The 18,804-nt window shown below is 40.9% G+C and overlaps 1 protein-coding gene across 7 annotated transcripts in view; it reads right to left on the reverse strand.

Annotated features, from left to right (window-relative positions):
- Window positions 1-18,804, reverse strand: part of SEC22A (SEC22 homolog A, vesicle trafficking protein) — a 45,255-nt gene that overhangs the window by 9,286 nt on the left and 17,165 nt on the right. For 6 of the 7 annotated variants that reach the window (XM_030579277.1, XM_030579271.1, XM_030579274.1 and 3 more), the window contains exons 5-7: window positions 17,518-17,636; window positions 13,782-13,847; window positions 421-2,123 (exon numbers count right to left, since the gene is read on the reverse strand). In XM_030579277.1, coding sequence (XP_030435137.1) covers window positions 1,923-2,123; window positions 13,782-13,847; window positions 17,518-17,636 — 386 coding nt within the window. In that variant the 3' untranslated portion in view covers window positions 421-1,922. The remainder of the gene's footprint in view (window positions 1-420; window positions 2,124-13,781; window positions 13,848-17,517; window positions 17,637-18,804) is intronic. The other variant, XM_030579270.1, reaches the window with a different exon arrangement.

The raw sequence follows: 18,804 nt of genomic DNA on the forward strand, positions 1-18,804 counted from the left end.
TTTGTGTTTACAGGTGTCCTGATTTCAAAAGGCTGCACTGCAATCTAATGCAATGTGTGTTGTCTGGCAGGGGGTAGTCTGAGCTGTTTAAAACTAAGGGTTTAACTAACATTATTGAAATCGTTGTATTGCTGCAGATACGCCTCTTATACTCTGTTTAAATTTCAAATCCTCCTCCTTCCTTCCCTCCCCCACTGCCCCAAAATACCAACAAAAGTGTCACAAAGGGAACATACAAGACCAGACAAATGCATCCCCATTCTATTTGCTAGATGAATGAAAGAAAAGAAAAAGGTTCAGAGGCAAAGCACACCTCCTGCAACAATTATCTTAGCTACGATATGCACCAAGATATTTTCAAACTCTTAATTACGTAGCTCTTAGAGATATTATAATAAAGAGTGCATCAAAAATACATACCACTACTGTTCATTTAGGACTGATTCCATTTTCTGTAAATTATCTTGGTCTTGGGCACCTGGATGTCCTTGAGTAAGGTCACTTCCTTTAAAAAAAATAATAGTTGTTCCCAGTCTAGGTATTACTTCTCTGCTATCAGCTTGATTGCCAATGAATTACTGAAGAGAACGTTTTAGATGGGGACCACCTACAGAGATTTGATGAGTAACATTTCATAGTAAAGCAGAACCTCACTAATCAGCAAGCCTAGTAATGCTCACAAGCATTGTGGAAGCCTTCCTGCTACTAAAACTTCTCTGAATGCTTTAGTTATGCCCCATATTACTACACCTCACAGCTTGAGCAAACTATATTAAAACTATAGTGTACTATAAAGCTCTGGAAATAACACAAAATATGATTGTCAAAAGAAACAGAACGCAATGTAATAGCCTTGATTGTTCATCTGAGAATTAATTCACAAATTCTGACTTTACATAGATGTCCCAGCCACTGCTACAAATTAGTGAGGTTCGACTCCAATTCAGTAAAATGTAAATCTACCAAACCAACAAAATCCCTGGATCCAAAAACGGGTTTTTTTTTTAAACTGAACTCAGTTTATGATTGATGGAAATAAACTCACCACCAGTTGCCTATATGCTAAATTAGATTTCAGCTATTAATCCAGCTCTTAAAATGTATAGAGAGACAAGCAATAGCTCAAACAGGTTGCAAATCAATGTCTGTTTACCCACCTGGCAACTTCTTTTCAAACTTCTAATGTTCAAATAGAGGAAGAGAGCAAAGAGACAGAATTGTAGGTTATTTACTTAAATAAAACTTGTCCATAAAGGTCACTTTCAAAAGATCATTAAAAACAAATTATACAGAGAAAACTATTTACCAAGATTTATAGTTAACTCAGCACTAGGTAGAAGGCCACTGGGACCAAGGAGCTAATCCCCATAAACAGATGGTTTCCAGGTTAGGCTTTAATTAAGAAAACACATACACGCATTCCATTAAATTTAATGTGCAATCCAATAGTCTCACATTTAGTAACTCTCTCATTCCAAATATAGTCTGCTAATATGCAATAGCATCTTTGTATTCAGCCTATACTATTGCCTCACAAAGGCAAAACTGATCTTGGAATTGGAGCGCTCACGTGATATGCAGAACATGCCCTGTATGTATATATCTTTTTCCATTATCATACTTTTGAAGGAGGCTTTTTCCTGCGATCAGTCAAGTCCTCCAAACTTTTATTTGTCCTCAAGGGACAATGCTCTGCATGGATAGGACCCATTTTCCTCCACTAATCCTGTATTGTGTGTGTCTTCAGTGAGGATAAGTCTAAGTTCTCAAGTCACAAACGTCCACAGGCATCTTGTGTTGAGCTTTAAAACAAAACAAAACAAAAAAAAAACCACAACTGCTTCTTTTGGAGAAAAGCTTTTCATTCCTGAGAGGGAACCATGGGTGGACTGAGACTGCCTTGGGAGGTCCCAGGACTTGGGTCAGACATTGTAATCTGGGGATTTCCCTTGTGGTTGTCTTAGCCGTATTTGTAATGCTGAAAATGCTCCCACTGTCACGTGGAAGAAGAGCTGCCAGAGATTGCGCAGTTCGTACAGATACATGTTACACAGGCAGATTAAACCAAAAGCCAGGAAGGATTTGACGTTCCGCCAGCCTGTGCAGTATAAAAATAAATAACACTGCAAAGAAGAAAACACAAAGTCTGATTAGTGCACTGAAAATTACTTCTGCTAACAAATCACACTGAACTATTGCGTAGCTACAGAAATGAACCATGTAGAACTGTGCTGTTTTTTTAATTAAGCAGGTAAATGTGGTACTAAGTTAAGTGGGCTTTCAGGAGTGAACAGTGCTCAGCATCAGAAGAAGTTAAATTTAGCTTCCATTATTCTCTCTTCAGGGAAGATTTCCTCATCATATTTGCTCATTATCAATAATGAAAGTGGCAATGGAAACAAATGTTTTGACTTGTCTATGCCACTCAGGCAATGCACAAGAAACAGAAGCCTCCTTAAGTCCCATGCTGGATGGAATCCCTCAGCATTGGGGAGTTAATGTAGGTGTGAACCTGGTTGACTGTCCCTTGGTCTCACTCCTTGTAGTCACTAGCATAGGGAGTTGGGAGACACCCCAGCTATTGCTAGCTGGCACAAGTTAGAATAGATCTCAGGCTGCTTAACCTGCAATGGGATGGGAGCTGGAAAATCAGGGAGCTGTAAACAGCCCCCATGCACTACTTTACCCAGCACATGCAGCTTTCCTTTGCACACACCCCCATCCTTAAAATGTGGTAGGATTACTGCGGAGATTCCAATATATATTTGCATTCTCGCTTCACAAATGTAAGGCCTGGTCTACACTGGCGGGGGGGGGGGGGTCGATGTAAGATATGCAACTTCAGCTACAGGAATACAAAAAAAAGCTGGAGGAGGGAGGGAAGGAGCGAGTGGGGAAGCTGCTCCCCCGGCCACCCGGAACGCAGGGGCTTTAGGGGCTGCAGGGCCCTGGGCTAAGGGGGCCCCAGGACCCTGGCCTGCAGCTCTAAAGCCCCTTTCAGAATGCAGCCCTGAGTGCTCCAACAGCCGGAAAGAAGTAGCGTTTTCCCCTTCAAAGCCGGCTGGAGAGAAGTGGTGCTTTGAAGGGGAAAGCGCCGCTTCTCTCCAGCGGCTCCCTGCATGGCTGCCCCTGCCCCTCCTGAGTCACCCGGCCCGTGCTCGCACGGCCGCATTCTGAAAGGGGCTTTAGAGCTGCAGGCCAGGGCCCCGAGACCCTCTTAGCCCAGAGCCCTGCAGTCCCTAAAGCCCTTGCGTTCCGGGTGGCCCTGCCTGCCCCGGGGCCGGGGGGGGGGGCAGCTCCCAGAATCACGGCCATGGGGGTGGTGCTGGGCTGACACCTCCCCCCCACACACCAAACAGGAGCTACCCGAGGTAAGTTCTCTGCACCTCCTGCCTGCCCCAGCCCTGAGCCTTCTCCCACACCCACCCCCTGAGCACCCTAACTCCCGCCCAGACCCCGCACCACGCCCTAACCCTAATCCAGACCTTTGAATCACTGTACCACAGTGTTAAACCAAGATGTTCAGCAATAATGAAGCATATTCAATCACATTGCTTTCACTAAAAAATATTAATTTTTTTTTAGCAGAAAGGGTTTTTTTGTATCATTAATAAAATAAAAAAAATTTAAAATATTGTTTATTTCATCTTTATCTCATCCTTTTTTAATTTCTATTTTGTGTGTATGTTTTATAATGTATATAATTTATACATAAATTGGGGGGTACGTGCTCAAAATTTTTTTACTGACAGTGGTGCGTGATCAAAAAAGTTTGGAGATCAATATCAAGCCATGGATCCAGTGGTCAAGACTGATGCTGATCTAAGAGGTTTTTCTTTAGAAAGAATCCCTAGAAAATATTCTTCTTTGGAAAGAATCGTTTTTAAAAAATCTGTATGCTGCTTCTTGACATTTTGCATTTCTCTCATCTGGTACAAAAAAAGACTTGTCATATGCACTTTTATTTCTACAGCGACAAGGTGACTGAGGCAATATCTTTTATTGCCCCAACTTCCATTGGTGAGAGAGACAAGCTTTCGCGCTATACAGAGCTCTTCCTCAGGTCTGGGAAAGGAACTCGGAATGTCACAGCTAAATACAAGGTCAAACACACAGTTTATCATAAGTAGTTAGCACATAGTCTAAGGGACCATTTAAGGTGAAGTGGCCCACAAACACCCTTGTAATTATAGGGCAAAAATGGAGGTTAGTGGGTTACTCATTGTTGTAATAAGCCATAAATCCGATGTCTTTATTAAGACCATGATTTTAGTATCTAGCAAAGTTATGAATTTAAACTCCCAGGCTCGTCTTTTGAAAGTGTTGTGCAGGTTTTCTTTGAGGATGAGGTCTCATAGGTCAGATACACGGTGATCACTTTGTGAAACGTGTTCACTCACAGGTGATACGGTGTTTTTGTCTTTCATCATCTTCCTGTGTGAGTTTATTCGAAAGTGCAGTGATGGTCTGGTTTCCCCCACACAATTGTTATTGGGCATTTAGTGCACTGGATGAGGTACGCCACATGTTGTGATAGGCATGGATCTTCAAAGGTGTGTTGTGGGGGGGGTGTTGATCATTGTAGCAGTAGAGATATGTCTGCAGATTTTGCATATGTTGTTCTGGCAGAGCCTGGTGTGGCTTTGAGCTGGTGTCCTGGTCTGTGGGGAGCTTGCTTTTGATGATGAGCTAGGAGAGGTTGGGGGGTTGTTTGAATAACAGAAATAAATCCCCTCCAACCGCACACGCATATTTGTCACCATCCTCCAACAATTGAACCCACATGGGGTATCAAACAACTACTCTGGGGACCCCATCCTGAAAGAAATCTTTCCTGAACCTCCCTCTTCTGGCCTTGTCTCTCTCACCAATAGAAGTTGGTCCAAAAAAAGATATTACCTCACCCACCTTGTGTCTCTAATATCCTGGGACCAACATGGCTATAACTAAACCACATACTTTTATTTCTACTGATTTTCATAAAATCACATAACTGGAAGGGACCTTGAGAGGTCATCTAGTCCAGTCCCCTACACTCGTGGCAGGACTTTATCTATACCATTCCAGACAGGTGTTTGTCTAATCTACTCTTAAAAATCTCCAATGATGGAGATTGCACAACCTCCCTAGGCAATTTATTCCAGTGTTTACCCACCCTGACAGTTAGGAAGTTTTTCCTAATGTCCAACCTAAACCTCCCTTGCTGCAATTTAAGCCCATTGCTTCTTGTCCTATCCTCAGAGGTTAAGAAAAACAATGTCCTCCTCCTCGTAACAACCTTTTACATACTTGTTATGCCCCTCTCAGTCTTCTCTTTCCCAGACTAACCAAACCCAATTTTTTCAATCTTCCCTCATAGGTCACGTTTTCTAGACATTTAATCATTTTTGTTGCTCTTCTCTGGACTCTTTCCAATTTGTCCACATCCTTCCTGAAATGTGGCACCCAGAACTGGACTCAGTACTCCAGTTGAGGCCTAATCAGAGCAGAGTAGAGCTAACACCACTCCTACTAATACATCCCAGAATGATGTTCACTTTTTTTGCAACAGTGTTACACTGTTGACTCATATTTAGCTTGTGGTCCACTATGACCCACAGATCCCTTTCCGCAAACATTTGCCATTTTGTATGTGTGCAACTGATTGTTCCTTCCTAAATGGAGTACTTTCCATTTGTCCTTATTGAATTTCATCCTATATACTTCAGACCATTTCTCCAGTTTGTCCAGATCATTTTGAATTTTAATCCTATCCTCCAAAGTACTTGCAATCCCTCCCAGCTTGGTATCATCCGCAAACTTTATAAGTGTACTCTCTATGCCATTATCCAAATCACTGATGAAGATATTGAACAGAACTGGACCCAGAACTGATCCCTGCAGGATCCCGCTCGTTATGCCCTTCCAGCCTGATAACTACTCTCTGGGAACGGTCTTCCAGCCAGTTTTTGCACTCATCTTATAGTAGCTTCATCTAGGTTGCATTTCCGTAGTTTGATTATGAAAAGGTCATGAAAGACATATCAAAAGCTTTACTAAAGTCAAGATATACCACTTCTACTACTTCGCCCCGCCCCATCCACAAGGCTTCTTACCCTGTCAAAGAATGCTATCAGGTTGGTTTGACTCCAATTGTTTTTGATAAATCCATGATGACTGTCACTTATCACCTTATCTTCTAGATATTTGCAAACTGATTGCTTAATTATTTGCTCCATTATCTTTCCAGGTACCGAAGTTAACCTGATTGGTCTGTAATTTCCTGGGCTGTCCTTATTTCCCTTTTTATAGATAATTGCCCTTTTCCAGTCTTCTAGAATCTCTCCCGTCTTCCATTACTTCTCAAAGATAATTGCTAATGGCTCAGATATCTCCTTGAGTATTCTAGGATGCATTTCATCAGGCCCTGGTGACTTGAAGACATCTAATATTTCTAAGTAATTTTTAACTTGTTCTTTCTCTATTTTAGCCTCTTCTGATCCTACCTCATTTTCACTGGTATTCACTATGTTAGACATCCAATCACCACCAACCTCCTTGGTGAAAAGTGAAACAAAGCAGTCATTAAGCACCTGTGCCATTTCCACATTTTCTGTTATTATTTTTCTTCCTTCATGGAGTAATGGGCCTATCCTGTCCTTGGTCTTCCTCTGGCTTCTAATGTATTTGTAAAATGTTTTCTTGTTACCCTTTATGTCTCTGCCTAGTTGGATCTTGTTTTGAGCTTTGGCCTTTCTAATTTTGTCCCTACATACCTGTGTTATTTGATTACATTAATTCTGTGTAATTTGACCTAGTTTCCACTTTTTGTAGGACTCTTTTTTAATTTTTAGATCACTGAAGATCTCCTGGGTAAGCCAGGGTGGTCTCTTATCATACTTCCTATCTTTCCTATGCAGAGAGAATGTTTCCTCTTGTGCCCTTAATAATGTCTCTTTGAAAAACTGCCAACTGTCTTCTATTGTTTTCACTTTCAGTTCTCCTGTACTAGGAGAACTTTGGTTGCAAACATGTGCAAGAGGATGTTTTGTAAAAAGCTTATTTGTACAATACCTAAATATTGGATAATTTTACCGTGTTTAGTTCTCTCTTAAAAAGGTACATTCCTATAGGTACTATTTTCATTCACTCTATTCATACACTCAGCTTCTGGACAAACTTTTTTTTCCTCTATTTCTTCTCTCCATTTCCATTTGCCATGTGCCCTGCCTTCGGGATTTCTACAGTACTCACCATCACAATAATTTAGCACTATTCTCTGCCTTAATTGTCATTAGCATTACAATACTGACAGACAGATAGTGGTAGTGTTTATTTTTAAAGTTTCTCCACGGAAAGTCAGGAATTGCATGATTGCTTCCGGATAATACAATTTACTGGGTTATTTTTCAGTCTGTTGGATATTTTACTAACTTGCTGCTCTATCTTAGGGTATGTGTATACTAGCCGCCGGATCGGCAGGCAGTGATTGATCCAGCAGGGGTCAATTTATCATGTCTAGGCTAGACACGATAAATTGACCCCCCAGGCGCTCTCCCGTCAACTTCTGTACTCCACCGCTGCTAGAGGCGCAGGTAGAGTCGACAGGGGAGCGACAGCAGTCAACTTATCACAGCGAAGACACCGCGGTGGGTAGACCTAAGTTCGACGACTTCTGCTACATTGTTCACATAGCTGAAGTTGCGTAATTTAGCTTGATCTTCCCCTCCCGGTGCAGACCAGGCCTTATAGTGCCCATCACCATAGTGTCTGGGCCCCTTTATTAAGACATTTGTTTATCCTCCCCATGAAACAGAACAAAAATACTCCCAGGGGAGGCGCTAACTTTTTTGCCACCTCAAGCACGGATGGCAGGCTGCCTTCGAGGCTTGCCTGAAGGAGGTCCACCGGTCCTGTGGACTTGGCGTGCCCACTGCCGAATTGCCACCAAATCCGCAGGACTGGTGGACCTCCCACAGGCAAGCCGCCGAAGACAGCCTGCCTAACACCCTCACAGGGACCAGCAAGGTGCCCCTCACAGCTTGCCGCCCCAGGTACACACTTGGAGTGCTGGTGCCTGGAGCTGCTGCCAACTACTCCAAAGTAAAACTAGGATCAAGAGAACAGCTTGGCTTCCTCTGAACATGTGGAGTATCTTCAAGTACATCACCTAATGTCTATTTTTGGGGAGGGTTCTAAAAGTTATATTTAAAGGACAATTAACATGTACCAGTAAATCAGCAATTAGAATCTAGCTCGTTTTATGAAATCACCTTGCCATGTGATAAAATCTGAAGAGCTGAGTGTGACAGCTTCAAAGAACAGAGTAAGCTATCAGGATGTGCTTCTCTTAAATGATCAAGGAAAACAAAGGGTTTAAAAATAGGATGACAAATGTAGTAACTATATTTAATAAAGTAAGTGTCCTTTTTGATCAAAGCTCCATAAACTTGGAGGCTTTTACTCAAGTTTCATAGCCTTGCTGTATGTGCAGAGCTGAATTTTTCAGCAATCCCTTTCCTACTTTGAGATGGGGAGAAATTTGCCCCTTACAAAACAACAGCAGTCAAAAGGCCAAGGCACTGTGGTTTTAACATGTAATGAAACTCGTGTGTTGGTTCGTTTTAAGGGAACTGTTTTGCATGTCAATTACAGAATGTGCCCTTGTGAGAAGGCTTCCCTATGTTACTTTAGAGAAAGAAAGCTTTTATACCGATTAAGAAATGGCTTGAGGTCAGTTCTTGAGACTTGTAGTTGGGGGAACCTGAGACTTCAAAGGCGGCTACAAGATTGTGAAACAAGCCAGAATAATGCAAAGCAGACCAGATAACATTTCAGACACTAGGTTTAATTTTCCATTATTGGGATAGAAACTTTTGGTTTTCTTGGCTGTATTATTGATTCCCTAACCTCTCAGTTACTTTTCTTTCTGAATATTACAGTGCTACTGTTTCATCCAAGTTGCAGCACTGAGGGACAAACTAAAGATTTTTTTAGTCTGGCTGGAGCTGGGAAATCAGAGTCAAATCTTGGATTCATAAGCAACCTGGATTCAGGAAAATCAAAAATAGGAAGTTTTTTCTTGGAAATACATATCTGAGGATAGACATAGACAATGTCAAATGTGCCTCAAAATCAGAATTAATATGCAAGTAGTTCACGGATACTTCTTGACCAAACTATATATGTGAGTTTTATGTTATTGGATTTGCATTTAAAGAACAAACAGAAATGCTGATCACACCTGCTTGAGGAGTTGGAGATTTTAAAGAACATGTGGTAAAGACTGCCAGGGAGAGGTCTTCATACTAAGGCTGAAACAGCTGATTCTGAAGTTGTTTTAGGGTCCTGTTTTTTTCCTTCATCTGCCTAGAAACTACTCCGAGCTACTGCATTTTGTTTTTAAGTTTGATACATCCTCTATATTATTATTTTGAGACTTGGTTTGCCAGTCAATGATACCTATATGTTGCTGATATCTATTGCAAGGCTGAAAGAATTTTATTTTGCATGGCTGAATTCTACTTGGACTCTTGGTATTTAGGATTACATAACTAGAATTCTAGATCTAGCGGCAGCAGCTGCATTTCAAACCCAGAGATTGGACACACATACAGAGCCACAGTGCATTTATTCTTTGCTAAGCGGCAGTTAATAAAGTATTATCTTTCTGGCAGTACAGCGATTACTTTAAAATGTTGGACTAAAAATTTCTATTCCCTTTAGGTCCAATTTTTGTCCTGTACAACTTGACTGTAACCCTTTTCTTGTAAATTTAATAAACTGCATTTTTTCTAAAGTATTAACTGAACAAAATGTAAAACATTAGGCCAATCTTGTGGCTGAACAGCAGTGCAATGCGCTTTCATGCAAGATCTAGACCAGGGATATCAAACTCAAGAGGGCCACATGGGGACTAGTACACTGGCCCGAGGCGGCGCATCACTGACACCTTTTCATATAAAGATACAAGAGTCCCCCCCTTCCCCGCCCACTCCACCCCTTCCATGAGGCCCCACCCCTGCCCCACCTCTTCTCTGCCCCCATTCCAACCCCTTCCTCAAAGTCCCCACCCCAAATCCACCCCCTCAACCCCTTCCCCAAATCCCCGCCCCTTCCTGCCTCTTCTCCATCTCCTCGCCTGAGTGAAGCTACCCGCTCCTCCCCCCTCCCTCCTGGAAAGCGCTAAGCGCCACCAAACAGCTGTTTGGTGGCGGGAAGCACCTGGAGGTAGGCAGAAGAGTGGGGACACAGCGCACTGTGGGGGCAGAGGGTGAGGGAAGCTTGGCGGCCGCAGGAAATAACTCCGCGGGCTGCTGCATGTTTCAGACCCCTGATCTAGACTTAGAAATAACTCCCATGCCAGGACAGTCTTAAATGTGCCATGTCATTGACACTTGATTTGGGGAGCAAAGAGGGCTAACTGCATTTTGGTCAATGACACAGACGGATATAGGAGAGAAGTCTTGGAAATAAATTTGGACTACTAGGAAAAGGGTTATACATCCAGAGTTCTGGGGTCACTTTCTCTGTAACGTTTCCAGTTCCATCATGCAGAGTGTCAGCAAGTATGCTGGGGGCGGGGGCGGGACTCCACTGTTGCAATGCACAGATGATAAGATTATGTAAAGAAGAGGGGGCTCAATTTTTGAGATATTGGGAAATTTATGTGCGGGAAGGGCACCTTCTACAGAAGGGATAGGCTCCACCTTATCCAAAATGGAACCAGCCTGCTGGCATAGAAAAATAACAATGTTTGTGGGAAGATTATTTAAGGTAGGCACTGATGAAAAATCAACAGGTGCAGAAGAGCACTCAAGTTGTAAAAAGACATCTGCTAGAAAGATGTCACTAATACAGTAACTCCTCACTTCACGTTGTCCCAGTTAACGTTGTTACATCACTGATCAATTAGAGAACATGCTAATTTAAAGTTGTGCAATGCTCCCTTATAACATTGTTTGGCAGCCACCTGCTTTGTCCACTGCTTGCAGGAGGGAGCAACCTGTTGGAGCTAGCTGGTGGGGGCTTGGAACCAGTGGACCAGCAGCTCCCCTATCAGCTCCCCCAAGTTCCCTGTGTGGCAGCCGCCCAGCAGGCTATCAATTGCCGGGCAGTTCAGCTGTCCCTCCCACCACTGCCATGTGCTGCTCCTGCCTTTTGCCTTCGAGCTGCTCCTGGGAGCCTCCTGCTTGCTGTGCAGGGGTGGGGAGGGGGAGAAGAGGGGTGCTAATGTCAGGGTGTCCCCCTCTGTCAGGGTTCCCCCCCCACTCTGAACTCTGAGGTACCGATGTGGGGACCCGCATGAAAGACCCCCTAAGCTTATTTCTACCAGCTTAGGTTAAAAACTTCCTCAAGGCAAAAATTCCTTCCCTTGTCCTTGGATGGTATTGCTGCCGCCACCAAGCGATTTACACAAAAATTCAGGGAAGGGTCACTTAGAATCCCTATTCCCATAAAATATCCCCCCCCCAGCCCGTTCATCCTCTTCCCTGGGGAGGCTTGAGAATAATATACCAACTAATTGCCTTAGCAATGTGAGCACAGACCAGACCCTTTGTCTTCAGGGCACTAAAATCAAATCAGGTTCTTAAAAGAAGAACTTTATTATAATGAAAAAAGTAAAAGAATCACACCTGCAAAATCAGGATGGAAGGTAACTTTACAGGGTAATAAAAAGATATAAAACACAGAGGATTCCTCTCTGGGCTCAGCTTCACAGTTACAAAAACGGGAATAAAACTACCTCTGTAGCATAGGAAAAATTCACAAGCAAAAACAAAAGATAACCTAAGGCATTTCCTTTCCCTACTTACAATTTCTGTGGTTTTAGATGGATTATTCCACGTATATTTTCAGGAGATGATGTACCTGTTTGGCTTCTCCCTCCATGCAGAGAGGGAACAACAAAAGAGAACAAACAAACAAATCCTTCCTCCACCCAGATTTGAAAGTATCTTCTTTCCTCATTGGTCCTTCTGGTCAGGTACTAACCAGGTTATTTGAACTGTTTAACCCCTTACAGATAAGGCAATGGAGTACAGCTGTCAAGAAGGGATCTTATGCTATTCTTCCCTCTATATTTATGACACTCTCCCCAGCCCCACTCCTTTACCCCATCTCCACGGGGGAGGGGGGGACACGACAGGGCTCAGGACAGAGGGAGCTTGCTGGCAGCAGCTGCTATCTCAGCTTACTTATCTACTTAAAAAGGCAGTGTATTTAGAGTGGGGTCAGCGTACTTAAGGGGGCAATGTGCGTCTCACACACACACACACACACAGTGTGTCTCTCTGTCTCTCTCTGCCACGCCGTCTCCCTCCCTCCATTCGTGCTGCCTTGTAGAGTGTGAGGCTACATTAACAACAATGTGTTAACCCTTGAGGGCTCAGCCAAGTGTTAGATCATTTAGCAGTATGGCATTCCCTGGGAAATATCCTACCTTCTTCCACCCTCTGACTTCACCGCCTCTACCAAGCTTCACAATCATCACTGCTATGTACGGTATTAGTATGTTTGAAACGTATACTCTGTGTGTGTGTGTGTGTGTGTGTGTGTGTGTGTGTGTGTGTGTGTGTGTGTGTGTGTGTGTGTGTGTGTGTGTGTGTGTGTGTACACACAGTCTTTTGTCTAGCAAAAAATTTCCCTGGAACCTAAGCCCCCCTATTTACATTAATTCTTATGGGGAAATTGGATTCGCTTAACATTGGTTCACTTAAAGTAGCATTTTTCAGGAATATAACTACAATGTTAAACGAGAGTTAATGTATGAAGGTTAATTGTGTCCTGTAAAAGAAAGGACAGAAACTACAGCTGAACTAGACAAGTGACAGGTTGAGATCACAGAGGTAAATTCTGGGCCAGTTAGACTGCTGCTGAAAGACACCTATGGAAGGGATTTTAGTTTACAGCAATTACGTACAAGTAAGCAATGTGATATAGCAGCAAAAGAGGGAGTGAGATTTCTAACTGAACACACATTATGTTATGAAGCAGTGAGGTGATAATCCCAAAAATGACCACACCTGAAATAGTGCATTTAGTTTTGGGCTCATCAATACCAGACAGATAAGCAACAATTAGCAAGAATTCAGTGAACAGCCATAATGCTTATGAAGGGACTGTGACAATTGACTTATATGGAAAGACAGAGAGTTAATTATGTATAGTTTAGCTAAGCAACTAAGAGAGATTTGCTAAAAATTTAACAATATATTAAGAGCACAAATATCAAAGAAGGAGGATTACTACTTAGTGGGATAGAAAGACTGTATAACGAGGAACAACGAGATAACACTGAGGAGAGGAAAAGGAAGACTGCATATCAGGGAAAACTTCCAGATGGTGAGATGTATTAGCCTGTGTAATAGTCATTTTGGAGAAGTGAAGGATTCCCTGTCCCTTGTGACATTTACAAGCTAACCTGGGAATAAAACTGTAGGAACAAAACCTGTATTTGCCCAGGAAGATGGAAAAAAAGGAACCTAAAATGTCAGTTTTATCTCTAACTTTTATGATTCTATGATGCTGAATCATACCGCAATCCTAACAACAGCCTCCGGAAGGAGACAAACATATCCCTATCTCTTGATAAACTAACTGGGAAAAGACAATCCCAGAATCAAGGACATAGGCATCAACCTATGCTGTGATCTCTGATCACCACCAAAATAAGAGCAGAGGTTACTGTTAAAAGTCAATCCATTCAAATATACACAATATTTAACCAAACTTGATAATATTTGTACATGACTAAATAATGCTTCTGAAGACTATTGCAATATGCAGCAGGAAGAATTTACCTGATACAAGCAAGCTGCTGTTCCAAGGAAAAATGCAATGACATAACTGAAATCTTCACCCTCGTTCTGTGAAAAGAACAACGTATTTCAACAAAAGTAAATAGACAAGATATGTATGGTGTACACAAATAACTTCTAGCTCTAATTAAAAATAATCCAAATTTAGAATTACCTCCTGTACCAAAACTATAGTGGAGAAATTAGAAGGCATCACTTATTTCTCTCTCCACAGAATGAAGTTAACAGGGTCCAAAATATCCTAATTATCCTTGCTTACTATTTCTATTCAGCACAGCACACACCTAATGTTAAGATTCTCAAAAAAACCTAAGGGAGGCTCATCTGCAGCTTTGGGCACCTAGTTTCCCTAGACTAATTTGAAAATCCTAGTCTAAATGATGGGAACTAGAAGAAGTAACAATTTGTACAACTGTCTAAATATAACATCACAAAATGGAAACTGTGTAAACTGAAAAATACAAACTGTCCACTAGGGTGTGCTAAAATTCTATGTAGAAAACAATGCAGGCAAACATACACTAATAGAAGAGAGAATAAACAAAAGCATGACTATTTACTAGACAAAGATCATTCATAAACAGTTATATGGATAGTAAATTGAATTTCTGTTAAGCAGAACAATAAAAAAATTTAATTGAAAATTATAGATCTTCTCACTTTAAGTTGCTTTTCCTTAAACAGACATATTTCTTCTAATATATTCAAACAGGCTTTAATATTTTCCATAAAGCTGAGCAGAATAAATTTGCACTGTCAGTGATTATTCCAGACTGCATTTTCATGCTTTTCAAACAAACATCTGTCACAATCAGAAACTTTCCCATATGAACAAGGGCACTCATGCAATCTGTTTTTCATCAAGGAGAATTCCATTTCTAAAGGAAGCTGGTCCATTTGGAACTACAGCCCCCTTCTCTTGAAGACACGTTTAGCCTGAAATTCTCTCATCTATAGCTTTGGTTATTAAAAAAAAAATCTGTATTTCCGCACACAAAATTTATGTCCAGGAACAGAACTTCAACAGATTATAAAAACTTTCACCTCACAGTCACAACAGAATCCAGTACAATGTAACTACAGGTTACAAAGTAATTTTGTAACCTCTAAATGAATTATTGATTAAAAAGGAAAGTATTCTAAATTCAGAAGGAACCTTTCAAATGGGAGGGGTTTTTTTTCCCCTGGAGTTAAACTTCCATTTAACATTTTGTTCGAATGACTTCTGCCTTGACCTTTATAGATTTATTCCATGTTAATTTTAAGTTCCTCTTCATTTCACTTATTTTGGGTGGCTCCAAAATGCCAGGAATTAAATACTAAACACTATATTCTATCTGGTAAATCACTATCCACCATCGAAAGAAACTGAATTGGCCACCATTATTGGTTACATAGGTTAATTCTACACTGGAATATCCTTCTGCAGCTGTGTTCCTTTAGAAACAGAATAAGTAACACAGATACTATACAATTTAAAAGGTGAAATTCTGTCCGCTATTTGTGCAACTCTGTACTGTAATTTATATTTATAAACCTAATGGCATGGCAATAAAGCATTCAGAAAATATTATTTATATGTACATAATATATAAGAAATATGATTTGTGAAGGAACAGGGCATTAATTCTGTAGAAATGCCACATGAAACTGCATAATGCATTAAAAAAATCCATATACCTTGGCTTTATTCTCATTTTCAGTTTGTAACAGCAACAACGACCTTGGCACAGGGCATTTTCATCAACTCCTCCCAGCCATTCATTCATCTTCAGGAAATGCCCTGGGCCTCAACTCTTAATGTTTAAATTAATACACAAGTATGTATACAGAACACAATTAGAATGCACACACCATCTTTCATATTTTAGGTAACCAGTGTCCTTAAAAAGTGATCAAGCAAACACTGATAATGCTGTGATTATGAAGGAATAGTGCACAAAGTCTAATACATCTGAATTTACTTTACTGAGAGAATATTAACCAAAATAGTAAGATTCCCCCTACTCCTTTTGAAAGCCACCACAGGATCTTCATCTTCCACTAGGACAACCACCATGAGAGGATCTCAGTTTAAGGTTTTAACTGGGGCAGATACTCAGCAGCTGTCTATTGTCACAGCTTCACTGACTTCAATGGAGCTATGACAATTTACACCATCAGAAGATTCTAACAGCACAGTATCCTCCATTCAGTACATAATATCAATGGCAATGTATCTTATAGAAGTAATAGTGTACAAAGAAAAACCTCTTATTCATTGCAAGGTCATGAATCACAATATCAAATGCAAATATATTTCTAAAGGGGACAGAACTTCCCATAACCAAGTACATAATTTGTCATTTTATTCTCAAAGGAACAAAGGTCCTGGTTACAAAAATCCTTCAAAGACCCATGTTCTGTGGTTCTTTGCTGACAATGGGCTAGACTATCCAAATTTTGAAGGCATATCATTTTACTCTAGCATTATGCATAACAGACACCTATGAAAATGTGGCTTTTCAAATTTTATCATTACGGCATGGATTTAGAAAACAGCAGTCTATGCCCTGTACTGGTGGGATTTGCAAAAGTATCTAAGGGAGTAAGCTGCCCATCTTCCACTGATTTACAAACTCCATTAGGCATCTTTGAACATCTCTTCCTGTACACACTCAATAATGGATATAGAATATTACTCCTGGGGGAATTTTGTGCCAAAAAATAAATTCTGGATATTTTATTTGTCAAAACAACAAAATATGATCACTCTGGTTTCAATTATTTTGGTAATTTATTTCAAAATACCTGTCAGCACGTATGACTAACAATACAGACCAAAAAAAAAAAAAAACAAGATTCAGAAAATGTTTTTGGATAGATTCCTTACTAGATATATTAATACAGAAAGCTGAGTAATTCATTTAAACTACAATATAGAAATGTATTTTCCGCACCTCTCAAAAGCAGTGCAAAGGCTTGGGGGAGTCAAGGGTACTGGAGGACCTGAGGTAGAGGGAGGGAGCCTGAGAGTGAACCTGGAGGGTTGTTAGGTGTGGGTGGGAAAAGTATGGAGCAGGTTTTTTTGTCTTTTTTTTTTGGGAGGCGGGGGGGAATTGTTAGGAAGTTGAGGAGCTCCCCCCATGTGGACCCTGGCTGACATCAAGCCTCTCCCATTCAGTCAGGCACATCTGCCCCTGTCTCTATGTGGCCCTAGAGCCCCCCTCCCATTCAGCCCTTGGCTCAATGCTGTCACCTCACTAGCTCCTCAGCCCATACCCCAGTCTGTCCCCCCACTAGCCCTTCTGACCCCAATCTCTGACCCCCACAGCAGCCCCATGTGCCCCACTCTGCCACCTAACCTGGCTTCCCAGGTTGGCTGCTGTAATGAAGGCGGCTGGCTGCTAGCTGTTACTACTTGTCAGCCAGCTGTTCTGATGTCACAGTGGCCTCTGGTGGGCAAAATGCAGAACTGCAGCACTTCTTGGGCAGAATATATTTTCTCCAGGAAATAACAAAATTCTGCACCAAACATGAATTCTGTGTGTGTAATTCCCCCAGGAGTAGTAATATACATTTTGGGTCTGAAATCAGTAGGAACATTCATATGAATTAGGGTAGAAGGATTTGGTTCATACTGTAAAGTTTATGAGCTAATTATGATTGATATTTGCATAAACATGGCACTTTGATTTCAGTTCTTCCCCACTACAGAGTTGTAAACATGGTACAGTACCTGCAGAAGGCTTTCTATGGCATGAAACCCTCTAATTAAATTCAAAGCCCCACATAACAGGCTCAGTATAAATGAAACAATCCCTGGCAGAGTAATGGCTTCCAGTCGTTGATGAGGAGCTGCAAGGCACAGGAAAAAAAAATAGTATGAAATAAATCAAAGCATTTTCCTTAAAGTTTAGAAAAATATAAATCTTATTTTTCAATGACTTCTTCCTGCTCAGAAACACATAATTAAAGATGGTAAACCTTAATACGTATATGTAAAATTCTATAAAGAGTGAAAGATTTGATAAAATATACTTTAAGGAACATCAATTCTGTCTTTTAGTTGAAATAATGTCTTTGCTAAAAAAGAAATTTAACTTGAGATATCCAGTTTATTCAGCACAGTACTGTAGACTGTTCGAACATGCCAGTAAATCAATACCCAATAATGTACTTGCTAGTAAAATTTGTCCAAAATTAGCAACCAGCAACCTGAGAGCTCCTTTCACAATCTCCACTCTTCTTTAACACTAATGCACTAGTAAGGGCTATCAGGACTGATTTAACTTGTTTGCTGAACGAAATGCTGTGAGGCAAAGCTTATTACCTGCCACTACAGCAAAGCACACCAGCTGTAAATGCTACCAGAGATACAAATGAAGAAAAAATCTGGAACTACAGCTAGTATTTGTACTACAATAGGATGCATACTTTCCAGTTGTGATTCAGAAGTCTCCGATTATATTAAAAACAAAATACAGAAAGAGATTTGAAAATATACATTTCTCTGCACACATTTATTTGTGCTTATCAGGGAACACAGTTACACAAATGGCTGAAAATACATAGTGGAAGTGTATTATCATTATTGTGCTTTTCCATAACAAATAAAAGAAGCCAAATATGGCAGGGGCAGAGGGAATCGAACACAAAATCCGTAACAGTCTATGCAGCATGGGGGAGGGGAGAGGGGCACAAGAGGTTCACATACTTAAATCATTTTGTTCAAATCAGTGAAGTGTAAAGGTGCAAACAATGAAGTTAATGAACTGTAACATTAATATAGAAGAGGTGTCAATCCTGGTTGTTTGCACTTAACAGCTGCAGACAAAGGCTCTCCAAACAGTTCAGAAAGTTACAGAAACCACAAAAAATATGACAAAAGCTATTTCGCCTGATAAGCACATAAGACTGGTTTGAGTGTCATTGTGTCCTAACTTTATTATGCTCAACATATATGTTTTGTTATAACTAATTTGTACAAGACTTAACATATGTTTTTGTTTTAAACAAAAAAATA

Source organism: Gopherus evgoodei, chromosome 11 (genome assembly GCF_007399415.2).
Source record: "Gopherus evgoodei ecotype Sinaloan lineage chromosome 11, rGopEvg1_v1.p, whole genome shotgun sequence".
NCBI classification, from domain to species: domain Eukaryota; kingdom Metazoa; phylum Chordata; order Testudines; family Testudinidae; genus Gopherus; species Gopherus evgoodei.